This window comes from Colletotrichum fructicola, assembly GCF_000319635.2.
Source record: "Colletotrichum fructicola Nara gc5 chromosome Unknown KSG_Nara_v1_contig10, whole genome shotgun sequence".
Taxonomy (NCBI): domain Eukaryota; kingdom Fungi; phylum Ascomycota; class Sordariomycetes; order Glomerellales; family Glomerellaceae; genus Colletotrichum; species Colletotrichum fructicola.
The window spans coordinates 1,154,624-1,173,642 of record NW_027094060.1 but is presented as its reverse complement, the minus strand read 5'-3'; the positions used below and the strand labels follow the sequence as shown (position 1 = coordinate 1,173,642).

General features: G+C 57.7%; 3 protein-coding genes across 3 annotated transcripts; 2 read left to right on the top strand and 1 right to left on the bottom strand.

Moving 5' to 3' along the window:
- Window positions 1–3,384: 3,384 nt before the first annotated feature.
- On the top strand, window positions 3,385–4,398 carry FUS5-0 (Esterase FUS5; the record flags this gene model as incomplete). Its single annotated transcript, XM_032033358.1, has 4 exons — window positions 3,385–3,435; window positions 3,489–3,507; window positions 3,593–4,117; window positions 4,211–4,398. 4 exons carry the CDS (start codon window positions 3,385–3,387, stop codon window positions 4,396–4,398), a joined length of 783 nt encoding a protein of 260 aa, XP_031887183.1.
- Window positions 4,399–8,111: 3,713 nt separating this feature from the next.
- On the top strand, window positions 8,112–12,597 carry BEA3-0 (ABC transporter BEA3; the record flags this gene model as incomplete). Its single annotated transcript, XM_032033357.1, has 9 exons — window positions 8,112–8,279; window positions 8,343–8,448; window positions 8,502–8,644; window positions 8,698–9,202; window positions 9,255–9,273; window positions 9,327–9,404; window positions 9,465–9,825; window positions 9,879–12,515; window positions 12,571–12,597. 9 exons carry the CDS (start codon window positions 8,112–8,114, stop codon window positions 12,595–12,597), a joined length of 4,044 nt encoding a protein of 1,347 aa, XP_031887184.1.
- An 869-nt stretch (window positions 12,598–13,466) lies between these two features.
- Window positions 13,467–18,675, bottom strand: redA (NADPH oxidoreductase A; the record flags this gene model as incomplete). Its single annotated transcript, XM_032033356.1, has 5 exons — window positions 13,467–17,271; window positions 17,324–17,615; window positions 17,684–18,456; window positions 18,513–18,553; window positions 18,610–18,675. The coding sequence occupies 5 exons, from the start codon at window positions 18,673–18,675 to the stop codon at window positions 13,467–13,469; spliced, it is 4,977 nt and encodes a 1,658-aa protein (XP_031887185.1).
- Window positions 18,676–19,019: the final 344 nt, after the last annotated feature.

The window sequence follows — 19,019 nt, the reverse complement described above, 5'->3', positions numbered from 1 at the left end:
ATACCATTGGTATCACGATTGACCACCATGGAACACTTTGAACCTCATGGGTGATTAGGTAAGGTCTGCATGGCTGCACACTGGCACTTTGGGAAATACCGGGTGAGCTATTTGGGGGGATGTGAGGCCGATGTCTGGCGACATGGAGATTCCCGCCGTCGTGGCGAGCCAATAAAACAACACGACAGTCCCAAGGAGAAGGATGAAGAGGATCCTGCGCGCCCCAGTGTCCCAAGTCCCTCACTTCACTGCTGCCCGAAGACGAGATGATGGGGCGCAGTGAGCAGGAGATGCAAGCCCGTCTCTGCTTTCTCTGCCTGCGCCCCAAAGAACGGAGGCCAAGATTGGGGATCTCTGATGTGCAAGACTCCAGGCTGCCATCATCCGGTCATGATACCTACTGCAGACAGTGCTGCAGTTGCTGGAACTCTGCCTGATTCCGTGAGATATGCAGGAGGCGGAAATGCAGGGCCAACCAAGGAGGCGGTGCTGGTTTCTTCGTCCGCACTCACACTGGATGTTTTTTGTCTTCTTGGTCTGGACATCGGCGCTCGTTTGTTGTTCTGTTTGGAAAAGAGTGTGTCTTGTGTCAAAAGCACCGACAATCGCAATAGCGGCGGCGAAAGGCGTCGAGCAGAGCGTCTGTTCTTGCCATATCCTGGCTGCCTGTCTGCCGCCCGGGCGATGCCGCCTATCGCATCTCCAATCACCCACCTTAGCACCTTGGGTGAATGTAGGTCGAGCACCATTTTACATGACCCAGGACTGCCACAGAATGACGGCGGTTGCAGAGACGATCGGGATAGAGTGGGGGAGTTCTTCCAGGGGTGCCACGGTGCGTACATACAGAATGCGAGAACGGTGCGGCTATTCACTCGAGAGTCGGCGCCCAATAAGCAAAGAGAAAGAGCCGAGGCCAGGAACCAAAGTGCGAACGGCTGCAGGTCCGGTGCAACCAACCAACTGGTGCTGGTGTGCAATGCAGGTCTTGGATATTGGTCTTGGGTCTTGGGTCTTGGTCCTGCGCCGCCGTTCGAAAAAGGAATGGTCGCATCTGTCTCCCGATTAGGTCACCTTTGCTTTCACCGAGGCACCGGGTGAAGTCGAGGTAAGGTGAGCCTCCCCACCTGTGGTGTCACCCGCACTCAGTGTGACGCTACACCGCAGGTGAGGTGGATGTTTCTGACCCTGAGTGCACCACCACCGCGTGGTGAGGCAGAAAAAATGCTTATCGCCAGTGGATCCGGCCCCCGGGCAGGGAAGGCAGGTACCCACTTCTCTTATCCTGGTATCTGCTAATGCGATGCACCGTTTGAGACATGTCCACTCTACGCCAATATGCACATCGCCAATAACGTCACGGTGCACTCATCTTCGCCCACCTGACCTCGTTTTCTCGTAACGTCAATCGATCCTCATCACATCTTCTTTTTGCCGCCAACCCACTACAACCGCAACAACATCCATCCACCAGCGAGTCAAGTTGGTCGGTTTCGGACTCAAGTCGACCTCGCCTTATCCCAGCACCCCCAATCAATGGAAGGAACCCCAAGGAGCCCAAGGCATTGAGGGTGTTTCTAAAACTGCTTCTGTCAGAAAGCTTTGGCAGCTTCCAAATCACAAGCGCGCCCGTCGCACTTCTACCCGTGCCGTTACACCATCAAAGCTCTTATTTGACACGCGCCAGCACCACGAATGCCCTGGCCCTTGTCCCTGCAGCCCAATCCCTCCAAATTTGCGTTGTCTTGCCTTGCCTTGCGCTGCGCTTCCTGAAGATCAGTCGTTGCTAACACGAACCGTTCCAAAGGGATATCCCGGCAAACGCCGTCTTGGTCGACCTTGCAGGGGTCCCGGTACCTGGCCTAGCCCCCAACTATCGACGCAACTTGTCCATCTTTTCTGCAAGTCAGCGAACGGTCGTTCCGAAGAAACGCATCTTTGCAAAACAATGTTTCTTCTCTGCAAACACACGCGCCTACTCCTACGCTCGCCGCTCAATCGCCCCAGCCACCCACTCGCCCAATCTCCCTCACTCATCATCCGCAATCCACGGATTCCACGCTCACTCGCCCTCATGTACGCACGTACACACACATACACATCGCCCTTGTCCAACTCATGCCCGCCATTCGTCGTCCTCTGCCGCCCACCCATCTCATCGCACATCTCGCTCGTCCTTCCAGTCAGATAGACAAGCCGTCACACACACCCTCTGCGCCCCCGCGCGGGCACTTCCTTATCCCGTTTCAAGCTTACAAGGTGACAGCACACCGGACCGCCGTCCAAGTCCAAAGCCCAGTCACTGCCATCAGCATGTCATCGGTTGCACCAGTGCATCACCAACGCCTCGTCCACCGAGGGTTCGGATCTCGGGATGCCCAGACCCTGCCCTAGGCTCTGGCCCGCTGCCACCTCTGCCAATTTTGATGGCCTGCCAAATCAACTGCCAAATGTCTCGCCCTCCTGCAGAGAAGCCCACCAACAGACGTTCCTCGATTCCTTCCATGTGGCGTGGCGTCTCCCGGCGCTTGTTTCGCCCCCCAGTCTGACTCTCGCTGCCCACATATCCTCGTCCAGTTTCTTCGATATCCACCTGGGGGCCGGGCCACCACCTAGCCAAGCCCGTCTCATGGACCGACGCCCACAGGCCCGGTCTCATACCTCACCCCAACTTATCCACTCGTCGTCCATCCTCGCCCCTTTCATCCACTCTCCAGCAGGTGTGGCGGTACTGCTGCTGCTGCTACTGCCACTGCAAGCAGGACGGCATCATTCAGGAGCTCCTCAAGCAGCGCAGCGCGCCAGTTTCAACCCACCACAACCCGTCCCGTTTCCTGTGCCTGTACCTGTGTATGCTGGTCCCATCCTCTCCGCGGCAAGGTACCGACTCCACGTCCCCTGCCGCAATCTTGATGAGGTGCAGAGTTTCACAATTTCCTTATTCGCTCTCGGGTTTCGGTCGATTTGAGTTGCTTGCGTTCCAGCTTTGGGAGCGGATGGATCCAACTCAGCCTCCTCCTGTCTTGTCATCGTCCCGCGTCTACAGCTGCGCGCCGTCTCATTGCCTGTCTGAGCTGATGATTGCTTCATGAGCCGACAGCCCGTTCATCTACGCCCGGTCATCATCCTACGGCCACTGTTTAGATAGCATCAAATTGATTAAAACGCTCCCCTTTGGCCAGATCATTCTCATCTTTAATCCCATCTTTGCAGCTCGCTGATTCATCATCATCATCCTTCGCATCTTCACAGAATCGCAACCCACAAATATTTACCAGACGACCTTTCATATATCATACACCTCGTCTTTTTTAGTCCAACTGTCATTGGACGCCCTCTCGCTCGGTTCAGCTGTCAATCAAGTCACGCTAGCCGTCTTTCACCATGCCTACGATGCGCTTTCTCTGCCTTCCCGGTGCCTATGGCAGCTCGGACGTGAGTAGTAAAATCCCAGCGATCTATGGCTCACTCACTAACGATCGCGCTAGAAATTCCAAGTACAACTTGGTGAGTCTGTCACTGCAAGCCACACGAGACCATCGCGACCGGCTTCATCAATAACAGGCAATTCATGTACTGACACTTCTCACAGCCCCCATCCTGAAGGAGCTTTCTGAGGACGGCACGGCACAGTTCCACTTCATTCATGGCCCTTGCAAGGCCGTCCCGCCTCCGGGCTTTGAGGACTACTTCGGCGCCCCGCCTTACTACCGCTTCATCGAGCCCGACAAGGACGTCGAGAAGACTCACAGCGACGACGTTCTCGCCCGCATCCGCGACTTCCCCCAGTGCGAGAGCCCGGAAGACACCATGAGAGAACTCATGAGGGAGGGTATCGCGACGACGCATCGCAGCACCGACAGGGCTATCAAGTACATCAGCGAGATTGTCCAGAAGCGCGGCCCCTTTGACGGCATCATCGGCTACTCCGAGGGCGCCACCGTGGCCTCGACATTCATGCTGTACGAGCAGCGCCGGCTGAAGCGCTCCGGCCAAAAGCCGGCCTTCAAGTACGGCATCTTCTTCGCCGGCTGGCCCCCGGTTGACCCCAAGTCCCACGCTCTCGTATTGTCTGACGAGTCCGACGAGAGGATCGAGGCCCGGACCCTTCACATCAGTGAGTTCTTATGATCGCCATGATACGTTATTGCGGATCATCATGGTTAGGCACAGGAGCATGGAGTGGATTTGCTGACGATCCCATTCCTAGTCGGATCCCTGGATCCTTACGTGGACGGCTCCATGGCTCTGTACAACATGTGCGACGCTGACACCGCCTACCTGTTCGACCACGCCAAAGGTCACACCCTTCCCCGTGACAAGGACACGATCAAGGAGCTTGGCGACATTGTCCGCGAGACGAAGGCTGACATGATCGAGGAGGGTCTGCTGCAATAGACACATGTTGTGGCGTCTCCGCAGACCGGGGCATCCCGGCCAGGGGAGTATTTCCGGATAATTTAGCATCGAAAGCATCGCTCAAGGTTGTTTTGTGCCTTATTTTTGGGTTGCAGGGCAAGACAGGAAAGTGTCAAGGGGCTGGTTTCCTATCTCTTCCCGCGCCCGTAGGTGTTTGTGTGTGTGTGGCGGCAAGCATTAGATAGAACGGGTTCGCGGTGTCGTGGGTCGCATATTCCAGGGGAGCCTGCTGGAGTCGGGTCATGATGATGAAATGATTTGGATTACTATTTTTTTGGGTTTTGCATGGTTTTATGTTTTTTCTATATGTTTTCCATTTCGCAAATCATGGTACCGCCGCCTACCATTCACCAAGTGGCGGCCACGTCTTTGTTTTTGGTTGTCGTTTTACAAAGCTGCCCAATGCCGGCAATGTCACACATCCCAGACTTAGACAGGAGCCGAGAAAAAATACAATCACCTGAATCTAGATGGGCAATTCCCACTTCTGAATTATTTGACAGGTGTTCCAGCCGTCAAACATGTCAAATAACCCACCTGCTTGCCATGCGCCCGCCCGCCAGCCCAATTGCGATTTGACTGTCGGTGGACAGGAGGCGGACGCATTAATGCATGATCCGGTAGAAACGTCCTCCGCAGGTAATTGACCGACGGCTGGCCCCCTTATGTCAAGTGTCAATCAACGACCCAAGCCCCAACCAACGCCCGCGCATCAAGTGCTCTCACCAAGATGTCAAATCCTGTGGCGAGGAAAACAAATGGGCCGTGCGATCGAGGACAGGGACAAAATGAACCACATGATCTTCCTCGAACACGCCCTGTGTATCCGAGTGTGGAGACCAAAGGGAAAGTGAACATTGGCCACTTCACAAGACAGCATACAAGATGCAGTGTGAGAGCAGCCGATTTACATGTGTATCCTCGGGACATCTAAGTGGTTCGCCTCTTATTTTCCTGCAGTTCTATTCCAGCCAATCGTCAAAGTCCCTCCGCGAACCAGGTGTTTGTTTCCAAACTCCAACTTATTTCGGCTGCTACTCTCTCCTACTTTCCTATTCTTTCTTGCTATATCATGACTTGGTATATTTCCAAAACACAAGATGAAAAAAAACCGTCCTTTACATGAAATTACCTATTTAGGGATGGATCAGCAGGAAACGGGAGTGCCACAGAAAAGACAGGCGGGTAGACAGCAGAGATGGAGGGACTGGGGGAGCAAGAGGGTGGGGAGGGGGGGAGAGGGGATTGCCCTGCCATGGGAATGATTTGTCGTCGAACCTGTCTTGATTCGCAAAACATGCGTGTCCTGGCTTTGCCCCAGACCTCCTTCTGTCACTTCTCCGTCGACGTTGCCTACCTGCTCTGCGCGGTTGCACACCTACCTACCAACCCTTGGCACACAAATCCCAAAACGCGCCTCCAGGAAGACCCAGCTCCGGGAAGCGCAACAGAGAGAAGAGTGGGTAGGAGAGGTGCAGGGCAGGGGGCCCATTCCTCCCGCACGGGCGATCCCTGTCCCGGGTCCAGGGCCCAAAACCCCCCGACGTGCATATGTGGGTAAGACGCAAAACCTCCCATAGGTACGACGCCTCAGGTAATATGTACTGCAGCCGCTTTGATGCACAGGGAAAAAGCCGAGAGAAGGTTGCTAGAATGAATTGGTCCAAGACATTTTTTTAATTATTCCCGAGAGGCGCGAGGGTGGTAACAGAAATGCACCAGAGAGAGGGGCAAAACTGGTTAGGGAGAAGCAATGAAGAAGAGCAGAAGAAGAAGAAGCACATGCACGCTTGCCCCCATATCGACGCTTCCCCAAGCAAAGTCACTCGGTACCTTTTACCCTCAGGTAAGGTAAACCATCAATTGCTACCACGGCGTGCTGCCCCCCCGTTTCATCTTTACATCACACGGGTAAAACAGAAGAAGAAGAAACGACGTCCGTTCCTTACTCGTTTCCACTTTCCCAAGACCGAACCAAGAACCGAGCGAAGGGTGCAGCTGGCTGTACGAAGTACGAGCAACAAGCACCATGGCACCAAACTCAGCCTCCCATTACACTCCATCTGCCTGCGGCTTCTCCAAATCCTGCCCATCTGGCTGCCCGCCACGCGCTCTCGCTATGCTTTTTGCTGCTTGAGTGGAGATGCGGTAATCCGCTCTCTCCCTCCACCCACACACACAGGGCACCACCGCTGGGCAGATATGTGACCATGACTTACACGCACTTCCTCCCCGCCGCTCCGCAGTCCACACTCTGGACCCACCCAACCCAGCGCGCAACGCAGATATACCTTGGCACGCAGTGGTCAATACAGAGAGCGGGTTAAAACGCAGAAGTTGCGTGATCATGATCATGATCTCGGAGAAATAATCTGGGGGGTGTGGCCACGATAACTCTTGCATGCAACCCCAAAGCACCACCACCACAGCAGCAGAACCAAATCGTTCCCCACTGCCCATGATCTCAATTCTCGCCCGCCCATCCATCTTCATCCCATCTCTGCCCATCTTTGGCTTCCCTCTCGCTCGCCCGCCCGCCCGCTCCTCCCACCCCATCCATCCAAATCCCATCCCACCGCTGCCCAAAATCTCACAAATTCCCAAACCCAACTCTCTCGGCGCTAGGTCGTTTTTTTGTCTCTTCCCTTGTGTGTCCGCTGCTGTTCGTCCTTCTTGGGGGGTCCCGCCTAAACCCACCTCCGCGCATCGTTTCGCACGCAAGCAGGCGATGCAGCATCAGCATCAGCATCAGCATCAGCAACAGAAGCACCAGACGCAGCAGCAGCAGCAGCAGCACCTGCACAGCCGCTTCTGCAGGTCGTCCTCTCGGGTGGCTCGTTGATACCCGTTTCCCGGCGCTTTTGCAGTGTACTTCTGCCGGTCCCCCCATTTCACAACCATCCCCCCATCCCCCTTCCGCCTTGTCTCCTCTGCCAAACCCTTGCCCTGTGTTCTCCTTCTCGCTCTCTCACTCTCTCCGTCTCTCTCTCTCCCACCCCCGGTTTCTTGCAATTCGACTGCTTTCTCGTCTGGTCAAGTCTCTACACTGGGTGTGGTTTTCTTGTTCGCCCCCCGTTTGCGTTACATCCGTTGTGTGTAGTGTGTGTCTTGCTGGCTCAACTCTCCCACCTTCATCTCACTTTTTCTTCTCATTTTCTCCTATCTTCTTGACTCTTTCCCCATCCCTGGTACCCTGGTTGGGAACTCTCTTTTCTGTGTGTTTCCCATTCAGCTGTTGCCGCGGGACGACACAATCTCGATTTATCACTTGTTCCTTGGATCGAAAGAGAAACAACCCCCCCAAGGGAGAGAAAGCTGCCATTTGACAAATTATCCTGACACGCGAGTTGTTCGCATCAGACTAAGCTTCTCTGAACCTTTACACCTCCCACACAATCACATTAACCTCCCCTACCCCCTTGTCACTGCCGGCCTGCCGATCTCTCCCCCCTGGTGCCCGCCCCCAGGCTTCACCTGTTTGTGAGAACGAATCTTTCCCCACACACACATATGGCCCGGTCGTCCTCCTCCACATAGCCTGCAACGACAAATAATAGGATATCCAGTACTACCTTACGATAGAAGAGGAAGCACCAGATATCCGGATCGGAAGACATCTCCCGGTCGAATCGGACCCCACGACCTACCCCGGTCACCAACCCACCGCCCCCCTACCACCCCCGCCAATTATCATGGCCACACCGGCCGGCGGCACTGCCGATGCGCCGGCAGCTGCTCCGGGCCCCGGGCCGGCCCCCGGCGGAGCGGTCGCGACGGATCCTAATGCTCCGCCACCGGCTCCCAAGAGATCGTGGTGGAAGCTTAGCACGAAGAACGTTGCGACGCTGAGGAATTTCATCGTATGTTGTTCTGGTCTAGCATGCATGTGTGTGTCGATGAGCTCTTACTGACTAGCTTCACAGAGAATCTTGTCGTATGGCACATGGTATGACAAGCTCATCATCATGGTGTCGGTATTAGGTGCCATCGGTGCTGGTCTCACCATGCCGGTGATGAACATTGTCTTTGGTAAGTGACACATCATCACCTTTCGCAGAGAAGCAGCGATTAATACATCTTAGGACAACTCGTCGGCACCTTCACTGGCTTCTTCAAGCAAGGCACGCAGGAGACGCAAGAAGAGTTCACGCGCACCGTCAACCAAGGCGTGCTGTACATCGTCTACCTCTTCATCGCGAGACTGATCCTCACTTACCTTTCCAACGTAAGTCCCCTTCACCCCCCAACCACACACTCCACTAACAAACACCACCACAGCTCGGCTTCCGCATGACGAGCATCCGCATCTCCGCCGCCATCCGTCTGACCTACCTCCGCTCCCTCTTCGCCCTGCCCATCTCGATGCTGGACATGCTCGCGCCGGGCCAGACGGCCGCCATCATCACCATCACCGCCAGCACGCTGCAGCTCGGCATCTCGGAGAAGATCGGCACCTTCTTCATGTCCTTCTCGACGGTCATCGCGGGCTTCACCATCGCCTTCGCGTATAACTGGCTGCTGACGCTGACCACCGCCTCCGGACTCGTCTTCATCCTCTTCGTCTACATGTTCACCACCCCGCCCATCATCCAGCGGCTCAAGGACGTCCAGGACATGGACATTGAGGCCGCGTCTGTGGCTACCGAGGCGTTCGGCGCCATCAGGATGCTCGCGGCGTGCGGCGCTGAGTTCAAGATGCTGGCCAAGTATGGTATGCTCGCGGACAGGTCGAGAGAGAAGGGCGCGGGCATGGCGTGGCTGGTTGCGTTCCAGCAGGGGCTGAGTGAGTTACTCCCACGGCGTTCCTTCACGGATGTTTTGCTAACTTGCCGCAGTCTTCTTCGCCATCTATGCGTAAGCATTCAAGGATGTATACACCTGATGATGGATATACTAACGGTTTCTAGCACATTTGCGCTGTCCTTCTGGTACGCGTTCAAGATGTACACCATGATGGTTCTGACCACCCCGGCCTCCCTCATCGTGTAAGTCCCCCCTGCTCCTTCCATCCGGCAGGATGAACCTTATCTGACCCTCAACCGTAGCGTCCTTCTCTGCATCATGATGATGGCGTCCTCCATCGGTCAGCTCACAGCCCCGCTGTCAGCCGCGTCGCAGGCCGCTGACGCCAACGCCATCTTCCACACCATCATCGACGCCCCGAAGCCGACCTACGGCAAGCTCAAGGGCCCCGAGGCGTCCGCCGAGGGCGATATCGTCTTCCAGAACGTCAACTTCGTGTACCCTAAGCGTCCCGACGTCAAGATCCTGGAGAACCTCAGCCTGACGTTCCCTGCCGGCAAGGTCACCGCCATCGTCGGACCGTCCGGTTCCGGAAAGAGTACCATTGTCGGAATCCTAGAGCGATGGTATGAGTTTAACGGAGACCTCCAGGCCAACCAACTTGTAAGACTCGTCCCAGACACCCGTCATCATCTACATCGGCTAACACGTCACAGACTCTCTGGCTCAGAAACGGTATCATCAGCTGCGGCGGTCGCCTCCTCAGCGAAATCGACCCCCAGTGGTGGCGCAACCAGATTGGTCTCGTCCAGCAGGACAACGCCCTCTTTAACACCACCATTTTCAAGAATGTCGAGTACGGCCTCATCGGCACCGAGTTCGAGTTCGAGGACGAGTCCGTCAAGGCCAAGCTCATCGAGCAGGCCTGCAAGGACGCCTTCGCCGACGAGTTCATCTCCCGCCTGCCCGAGGGCTACCAGACCGAGGTCGGCGACGCCGGTATCAAGCTGTCAGGTGGCCAGCGCCAACGTCTCGCCATCGCCCGCGCCATCGTCAAGCAGCCCAAGATTCTCATCCTCGACGAGGCTACCTCCGCCATTGATGTGAGGAGCGAGCAGATCGTTCAAGCTGCGCTCGACCGCGCCTGCCGCGGCCGCACCACCATCGTCATCGCTCACCGTCTCGGAACCATCAGAAAGGCCGACAGCATCATCCTCCTCCGCAAGGGCCAGGTCGTCCAGCAGGGAACTCACCAGGAACTCATGGCCCAGATCGACGGCCCCTACCACCTCCTCGCCACCGCGCAGAAGCTGGACATGGGCGTCGAGGAGGACGACGACATCCTCTTCGGCGACCTCAGCTGGCGCCGCCCCGAGCCCGAACGTAACTCCCTTCCCAAGCCCATGCCCTTCGGCAGCAGCGAGGGCGACCTCACCGAGAAGCGCCAGAGCATCGACAACGTCGACGAGGACAGCAACCCCGTCACCGAGCGCGACGGCTCCGACGAGGAGCTCGAGCGCGGCGCCGGCGGCAACGTCCGCGTCATCAAGGAGCCCCGCGGCCTCTGGGCCCGCTGGCGCGCCTGGCACCTCTTCGGCTCCTTCGGTCTCCTCCTCGGCGAGCAGCGCAAGCGCTGGAAGACGTACATCGTCATCGCCGTCGCGGCCCTCGGCGCCGGCGCCAGCACCCCCGTCCAGGCCTACCTCTTCGCCGTCCTCGTCTCGCTCTTCTCCTACTGGGGCAGCTTCCTGCGCGTCATCGCCAACCACTGGTGCCTCATGTTCGTCTACCTCGCCGCCGGCGTCGGCGTCTCCCACTTCCTCCTCGGCTGGGCGACCACCACCATCGGCTTCGGCATCACCCGCGTCTACCGCAAGGAGTACTTCCGCAACATCCTCTACAAGCCGTCCGCCTTCTTCGACGCCGAGGGCAACTCCGCCGGCGCCCTCACGGCCCGCCTCGCCACCGACCCGACCATGCTGCAGCAGCTTCTCGGCACCAACATGGCCTTCGTGCTCATCTCGCTCTTCAACGTCATCGGCTGCATTGTGGTCGGCCTCGTCTTCGGCTGGAAGCTCACCCTCGTCGCCCTCGGCACCTCCATGCCCATCATCGTCGCCGCCATGTTCTACCGCGTGCGCCACGAGACAAAGTTCGAGGAGGCCAACAACGCCGTCTTCGCCGAGTCCGCAAAGTTCGCCTCCGAGTCCATCGGCGCCATCCGCACCGTCTCCTCGCTCACCATGGAGCAGGGCATCTGCCAGCGCTACGACGAGCTCCTCGCCGAGCACACCCGCGACGCCTTCCGCAAGTCCCGCTTCTCCGTCATGCTGTTTGCGTTCAGCGACTCAATCTCGCTGCTCTGCATGGCCTTCGTCCTCTGGTACGGCGGCCGCCTCCTCTCCGACCACGAGTACACTCCCTTCCAGTACATGGTCGTCTACATCGCCGTCGTCCAGGGCGGCATGTCCGCCGGCCAGTGGCTCTCCTTCGGGCCCAACATCGCCAAGGCCAAGACCGCCGCCGACCGCATCCTCGCCATGCGCGACGCGGACGACGACGAGACCACCTCCGCGGCAACCACCGCCGAGCGCGTCAGCGACGTCGTGCCCTACGAGGTGCACTACGAGAAGGGCGTCGAGATCGACTTCAAGGACGTCTGGTTCAGCTACCCCACGCGCCCGACGCCCGTCCTCAAGGGCCTCGACCTGCACATCGAGCGCGGCCAGTTCGCCGCCATCGTCGGGCCCTCGGGCTCCGGCAAGACCACCATCATCTCCCTCCTCGAGCGCTTCTACACCCTCCACGGCGAGGGCCACGTGCTCTACAACGGCCACGACATCAACAGCCTCGACCTCGCAAAGTACCGCCAGAACATCTCCCTCGTCGCGCAGGAGCCGTCGCTCTTCACGGGCACGATCCGGGACAACATCCTGCTCGGCATCGAGGACGAGGACTCTGTATCCGACGAGGCGCTGCACGCGGCGGCCAAGGACGCGGGCATCCACGAGTTCGTGATGTCGCTGCCGGAGGGCTACAACACCGCCGTGGGCCAGTCGGGCGTCGCGTTGTCTGGCGGGCAGAAGCAGCGCGTCTCGATCGCGCGCGCGCTGATCCGCCGGCCGTCGCTGCTACTCCTTGACGAGGCGACGAGCTCGCTCGACAGCGAGACGGAGCGCGCGGTGCAGGCCGTCTTCGACGCGACGAAGGGCAGCAGGACGATGATCATGGTCGCGCATCGGCTGGCGACCGTGCAGAACGCGGACGTGATCTTCGTCATGGCCGATGGCAAGGTTGTCGAGAGGGGTGACCACGCGACGCTGATTGCGGAGAGGGGAGTCTATTTCCAAATGGTGAGTTATCATCCTTCTTTCCTGGATTTGAGATTCAATGCTAACTTGAGAACAGTGTCAATCACAGGCGTTGGATAAGTAAACGGATACAGCCCACAGGGGAGGAGCCCCCCGAAACGGAATTTGTTCTTCATTATTTTTGTGTGTTCTGGCATAGATAAAGCAGAGAAGACTACTGTCTTTCATCATCATCATCGTGGTAGAGATTCCCCCCTTTCAAGCTGACGCTGTTGTATCCCATTCTGTCTGGATTGAGGCGTTGGGAAAGCAAGATTGTAACAACATTGACGCCCATTACCACGGAATTTACCATCATTTTTTCATTATCATCAGGGCCAATATCATTTGTTATCGCGTCTCCATTTAGATTCTAGGCTCAGCTAGGCATTTTTTATTGAATCATGATCAAATCGGAATATGAACTGCTGCGTGCCTCCCATTGTGATCCCTCAATTAGCCCTTGATGATCATCTTACGATGTTGCTTCAGACGCCTCTCTCGCTGCGCACAGTTATTCTCATCACCTGTCAAAGTCCGGACTCATACAATCTGACCAATATTGTTGTACAATTCCTTAACTCTACTCTAAACACATTTTAGCCCTCTGACTAAAAAAGACTGGTACTTTTCTTTTCTTCTGGCTTGTTTTCCGCAAAGCCAACCGTGCATTCCCAGGCAGCAATAGACACAAATTGAAATAATCATGGACAACGAAAGAATCTCGGATCATCCATCACATCGGAGGAAAGGGATCCTGAAAGATGACCGCACGGACACGGACATTCCCTAGAACAACAACGACAACTCGCCAAGACCGTCACTGCACCGCTTTTCGCGCTCGGGATGCGGCTCACGGAGGTCTGTTTTTTTTCGTCTCACCGTCGGTCACCGAATCCCCAATACGGGACTCCGGGACCGAAACACACACACACCTGTCAACTCCACTCAATTCTAAAACGTGGGAGCAACCTTTTCTTCGCTCTGCTCCATCACGCTCCGCAGCTTCAGCGCGCGGAGCGAACCCCCAGACGGCCGCGACACATGTCCCCGCTCGCGAGCTTGACTGCCGCTGCTGCCTAGACTCATGAGCGACCGCGTGCGCGCGAGGCCGCCGCCCGCTGCTGGGTGCGCGGGGGAGTGCATGCCGCCGGTGCTCGACATCATGGCGGCGGAGCCGCTGCGCGGCCGCGTGTTGAGGCGGCTCATCATCGAGCTCAGCGCGGTTTGCGCGTCGACGGGGTGCTGGCTGCCGTGGTGCGAGGGCGGCGGCGAGTGTGAACCGCGGAGGACGGGGAAGGGTGCTGGGGAGCCTGGCTGCGATGCGTTTGGCGTCCTGGTGAGAGAGGCGCCGCGGGGACGGTTGAGTTTGGCGAGGAGCATCTCGGCTGTGGGCTTGCCTCCCACGGCGAAGGGCTGGTTGAACCGCGTGGGGGACCGGCTGGAGCCGCGGGATGAGGGCGGCGTCGGGAGGATCCTGTTACCATTCCCGCCCTTCCTGACGTGCAGCCCTTGCTCTTGGTGATGGTTATGCATGTCACCTGCCATTTCTGGGGGTGACAGCAGACCGCTCTGCCCGCCGGCGCCGCTCTGTGCCATCTCGAGCAGTGCGGCGCGCTGGATGTCTTCGAAGTTCATGCCAGTGGGCATTGCGGCGGGCATCTTGCTCAGACGGCGGATGGCACGGCTGTTCTTCTCGACGAAGCTGCTCATGGCGCGCAGGGCGTCTGCGTTCTCGCGGCTCGCGACGACGCTGACGTCGCCCGTGTCGACGCGCCCTCGGGCCTGGTGCACGGCGTTGAGCGTCAGAGGTTGCTGCGGGTGCTGCTGGTGAGGCTGCAGGTGCGAGGGGTTCATAGCCGAGACGTCCTGTCGCAGCGAGGCCTGCACCTGCGCCATGACGCGGTCAAAGTCAATGTTCTGGTTCGGGTTCGCGCGCGACATGTAGTATGGCTGCTGGTTCTGGCCGGCCGCGGGGTCCAGCAGGTTGGAGGAGAGCTCGGCCTTGGTTGCCAGGACGAAAAGACTACCATCCCGGATGCGTCTGCGGACGAGGGCCCAACGGGTGCGGGCCGGGTTCTTCTCGAGCTGGGGCTGGTAGACGGAGGAGCGGGCCAGCTGGGCGTAGAAGACCTCGAGGTGGCGGGCCATGCGCTCGAGGACCTGGAGGAGGAAGGTGGAGAGCGCGGTGAGGCGGGCATTCTCGACGTCCGGGTCGGAAGACTCCTTGATGGAGTTTGCGATGCTGTCGAAGGCGTCCATGCCGTTGCAGGCCTCCTGGCGGAGGTCCTCGAGCAGGGCGATGTCGAGCTCGACGCTGCGGGCGGCGTAGGCGAAGACGCCGCGCTCCTGGAAGCGGAGGGAGGCGTCGGCATCGCAGACGAACTGGCCGACGAGGGCGACCTCCTTGGTGCAGGTGGCGGCGTCGCCCGAGGTCTTTGCGCGCGCGACGGTGCCGAGGACGTCGGGGAGCTTGGTGTCGGCAGCGGGGCCGTTGGCGCTGGCGACGCCGAAGGAGAGTTTGAGGACGAGCTCCTGCAGCTTCGGGCCGAAGAGGGCTGCGAAGCCGCCTTGCAGGAGACGGGACTGGTAGCCGTAGAAGGTGCGGACGGCGATGATGTTGGGGAGGGACTCGCGCAGCCAGATGTTGTTGCTGCCGGCGGGGTCGTGGGAGGAGTTGGTCTCGAGGGAGGCGCCCATGATCTCGTACATCTCAAACTGGTGAGCGACGAGGGTCTCAACCGTGGTGCGGAGGTAGGCGGACCAAAGGTCATGGAGGGCGGAGATTTCGTCGCTGCCGTAGTCGGGCTTAGGTGTCAAGTGACCGACGAAGTACTTCGTCAGGAGAGAAGCCACCTCGGGGTTGTTTGTGTGGGCGAGGTTGTCGAAGGACTTTGAACAGTCGACACCAGCGTTAGACTTGATGATGAGGGTTCCGCCCGGGTGCATAGGACAGAAGTCGGTGACATCGTAGACGCTTCCGTGAACACCAATCCACATGCGCGATCCAGGGCGGTGACCAGTATGCAGGGCCAACTGTGATAGAGGAATGGTCGGCAGCGTGCATGGCAGGGGCTTGGGGGTCATGAAGACATCAAGCATAAAGCGTCTCTCAGCAAACGCCTTGTTGACAATAGTATCGACGCCGCTTTCGGTGGCTGTTCTGTAGGTGTAAATCGCCTTGCGGATTCCCTGCATGACGGAGTCGAACACAGAGACCGAACCGCAGACATAGAGATAGCCACCAAGACCACCCTGCTTCTTTGACATCACGAGGTCGCAGATCTGAGCACCCTGTTCGACGATCAAGGTATCGATATAGCGAGGGGGAATGTGCTTCTCGACGAGATCGTGACCCTCGTAAGCCAGACCTCGCGAGTCTCTTGAAAATGCGAGATGGACTTCCATGAAGTCCGCGTTGACGTACTGGCGGAGTTCTTCTTCGAAGCAGAACTTCTCGCGGGACTGGACACCGAGGTACAAAGAGTTCTTGCCACCGGAGAGACCGCTCTGAGCAAGACGAGCTTGCCAGAAGCTGCGGAAGGGAGCGATGCCACTGCCACCAGCGAAAAAGGCGCAGGGAGCCATGGGGTCGAGGGGAAGCTGGAAGGCGGCTGGGCGCGAGACGCCGATGAGTAGTTCGTCATCGGAGTCGATCTCACCCATCTCCACAGGTGGGTTGAGGAAGCCGCTGGAAACTCCAGAGCGAGAGATATCTCTACCCTTTGCGAAGGTCGAGCACAGCTTGTACTCGGAGCGGGAGACAGCAAGGTCGACCGTCTCAGGCAGCAGCTCTTCCGTGTAGCTAGCAATCGAGTATGTGCGAGGAACCTCGAGCTTGACCAAGTCGGCCAACCAAGACAGATCTTCGAGGTTGAAGACTCTGTCCCAAATCTGGGGAGGAGTATCCGTGACGGCATCCTGGAGCAAGTCGCCCAGAGAACCCCTCACAGGCCACTCATCGGTGCTCAGGACCTGCAAGACGGTGTTGGAGGATGCGTGGAGCATCCCGTGAATTTTGAGAGCCATCTCCTTGGTGATGGGAGCGAGGTGGCCGCGGCGGAGGATGTCGCCGACCGTCAGCTTGGGAGTAGCAGTCCTCCTCACGGAACCGAGGTGCATCTCGAAGCGGGCCCAGGTTCCTGTAGTCTCAACGGGAGCATCGATGTGTTCCTCCAGGCCAAGAGCAGCAATGACCTTGGCACACTCTTCCCAGCCGTTCAAAGGCATCACCGCCAAACGGTCACCAGGAGCCCAAGTGATACCGGTATCCCGGATATCAAGCGTCACCATCGCGATCGAGCGGGAGGGGTCAGAGTCGACAAACGACCTGCTCAACACACGGGTAACGTAGCGGCACTCTTCGAAAGTGCCTCGCATCTGGTGGGGCTCAACGGGCAGAGCACCTCGGTAGGGCTCAAGACGCTCCTTCATGGCCTCGGAGAACTGACGGTGAGTCTCTTCCCATGGGCGCTCACCATCGGCGGCACCAGAGGCGCCGTTGGTCTCGGTACGGCCCGTCTTAGCAGCGACCTCGAGGATGCCAAAGACCTTGTAGCGGTGGACACCCATAAAGCCGCGCTCACCGGTGTAGGCCTCAACAATGCCATCGAGAACACCCATCAAACGAGGGTCGCCGGACTGCTGGACGTACTCAGGGATGCGGTAGTGGTACTCGATAGCCGCGATGAAAGCGCGCAGGTTGGAGGGGAGCCATGCGCGGAGATGGACACCCTCAGCACCGAGGAAGGATGTGTACCTTGGGATACATGTCAGTAAAGTGGCGAGATAAGAAACAGATGTCGACTTACTTTTTCCTGCCCAAGAAAGCGTCCATAACTAGGTAGGGCGGGAACTGGAGGCCCGAAGAGGCGGGGCAGCGCTTCGAGAGAGGAGCAGAGAACTTCGCCCAGCGAACCCATTGCTGGACGGGGACATAGTTCTCACCGGCATTGGGGTTGGTTGAGATCGAGTGGAAGGCGCCGGGCATGCGCTCCAGAATTTCTTTCAAGCGGATCATCTCGTGGAGAAGACCCTGATTGTTGCGGTTCATTACGTGCTCTTGGCAAGCAGCGATGGCGTCGGGGCCATGTTGAAAAGAGGCTGCAAGTAATGATTAGCAAAGCCGGGTCGAGAACATGAAGTCTGAGGTAAGAGAGGCGTAGTCCTACCAGATGTATCCGCAACTCCCTTGAGGAATGCCACCTCAGCACGCTCACCAAACATTGGCCATCTCAGCTCAATGTTGTCGAAGCGGGCGACGTAGGGAAAGCTTGATGTGGCGTCCTTGACCTTGAGGTTGTATGAAGATTGATCGACAAAGGTGAGATGAGGAAGTGTTCGTCCCATGCGGCGGGATACTTGGAAATAAGGCAGCGCGATGCTGAGAGGAATGCCGACCAACTCCTCTCCCAAGTAGTCACCCATCTTGCAGTTCAATCTCAATTTGGACGGGTTCGTAGTCGCATTAACGCCGTCGTGGCCGTCGTACTTTTGCTCGAAGCGGTAGATGGAGCAAAGCATACCCAGCGCCACCAGCGCAGCCCAGAGCGCCTGGTCGGGGATGATGTCTTCGGTACCCTCGATGACGGGGGCTGCGGCGATCGATTCTCTCACGCGACCGCGGGACACGCATCCAGGCATTCTCTCGGCAAGATCGGACCAGATACGACCAGGGGATCTGGCCAGGGCGCCGGCGGCCTCGTCGTAGTCGGGTGGGCAGAAGCCGTGTTCTATGCTGAGGTAGCCGTCTTTCCAGCCTGTCGCGGGGCCAATCTCCTCCGCTCTCAGCATCACTTGCCTCGCCGGTGCGCCGAGGGCGACAGCGAGAAGATCTTGTTCGTTCACGTTCATTGCGTCCATCTGTTTTTGGTCCTTGGCTGAATCGATCTCTTGTTGTGAGGGGTAGCTGGAATAGAGGATCTGGTTGATGGACTTGCGCTCCCTGATGCCTGTGTTAGTATGCATGTTAAGGGTCGATAGAGTTTGATCTGGACTGACCTCATGCGGAGCCACTCTTCAGCATCGACTCCTCGAGGAATCTTTGATATTGTCAGTATTTCCAAGCATATCGAGTCCTGTCTCGACGTTGACTTACATCGAATGCTGTGTGAATATCGCCCGGCTGGGAAAAGCCAGAGAAGGAACATCCTCGAGGTCCCATACGACTGCTCGATCTGCTTTGCCTGCCGGCCGCGGCAGTACCAGCTGGACACCTCCCTCTGCCTCCCATGGAACCCGATACCGGGCATGATCTCTCTGAAAAAGCCATTTTCGAATGTGTGTCTGTGTTGTTGTGTCGCTTTGATGGTCGGAAAGCTAGAACTCGTGAGAATATAGTACTTATTAACAATATTGGTCAAGAAGGCCGCCAGGGCAGGAGAATATTAGCACCGCCAGGGCAAAAAATTGGGAATGGCCTCTAGCCGAAAATCTCCACACAGAGAATAAGAGAAAGAGTCAGTTGGGGAAGACGGAACGAAATGAAGCCTTCATGCCAGCGGGTTC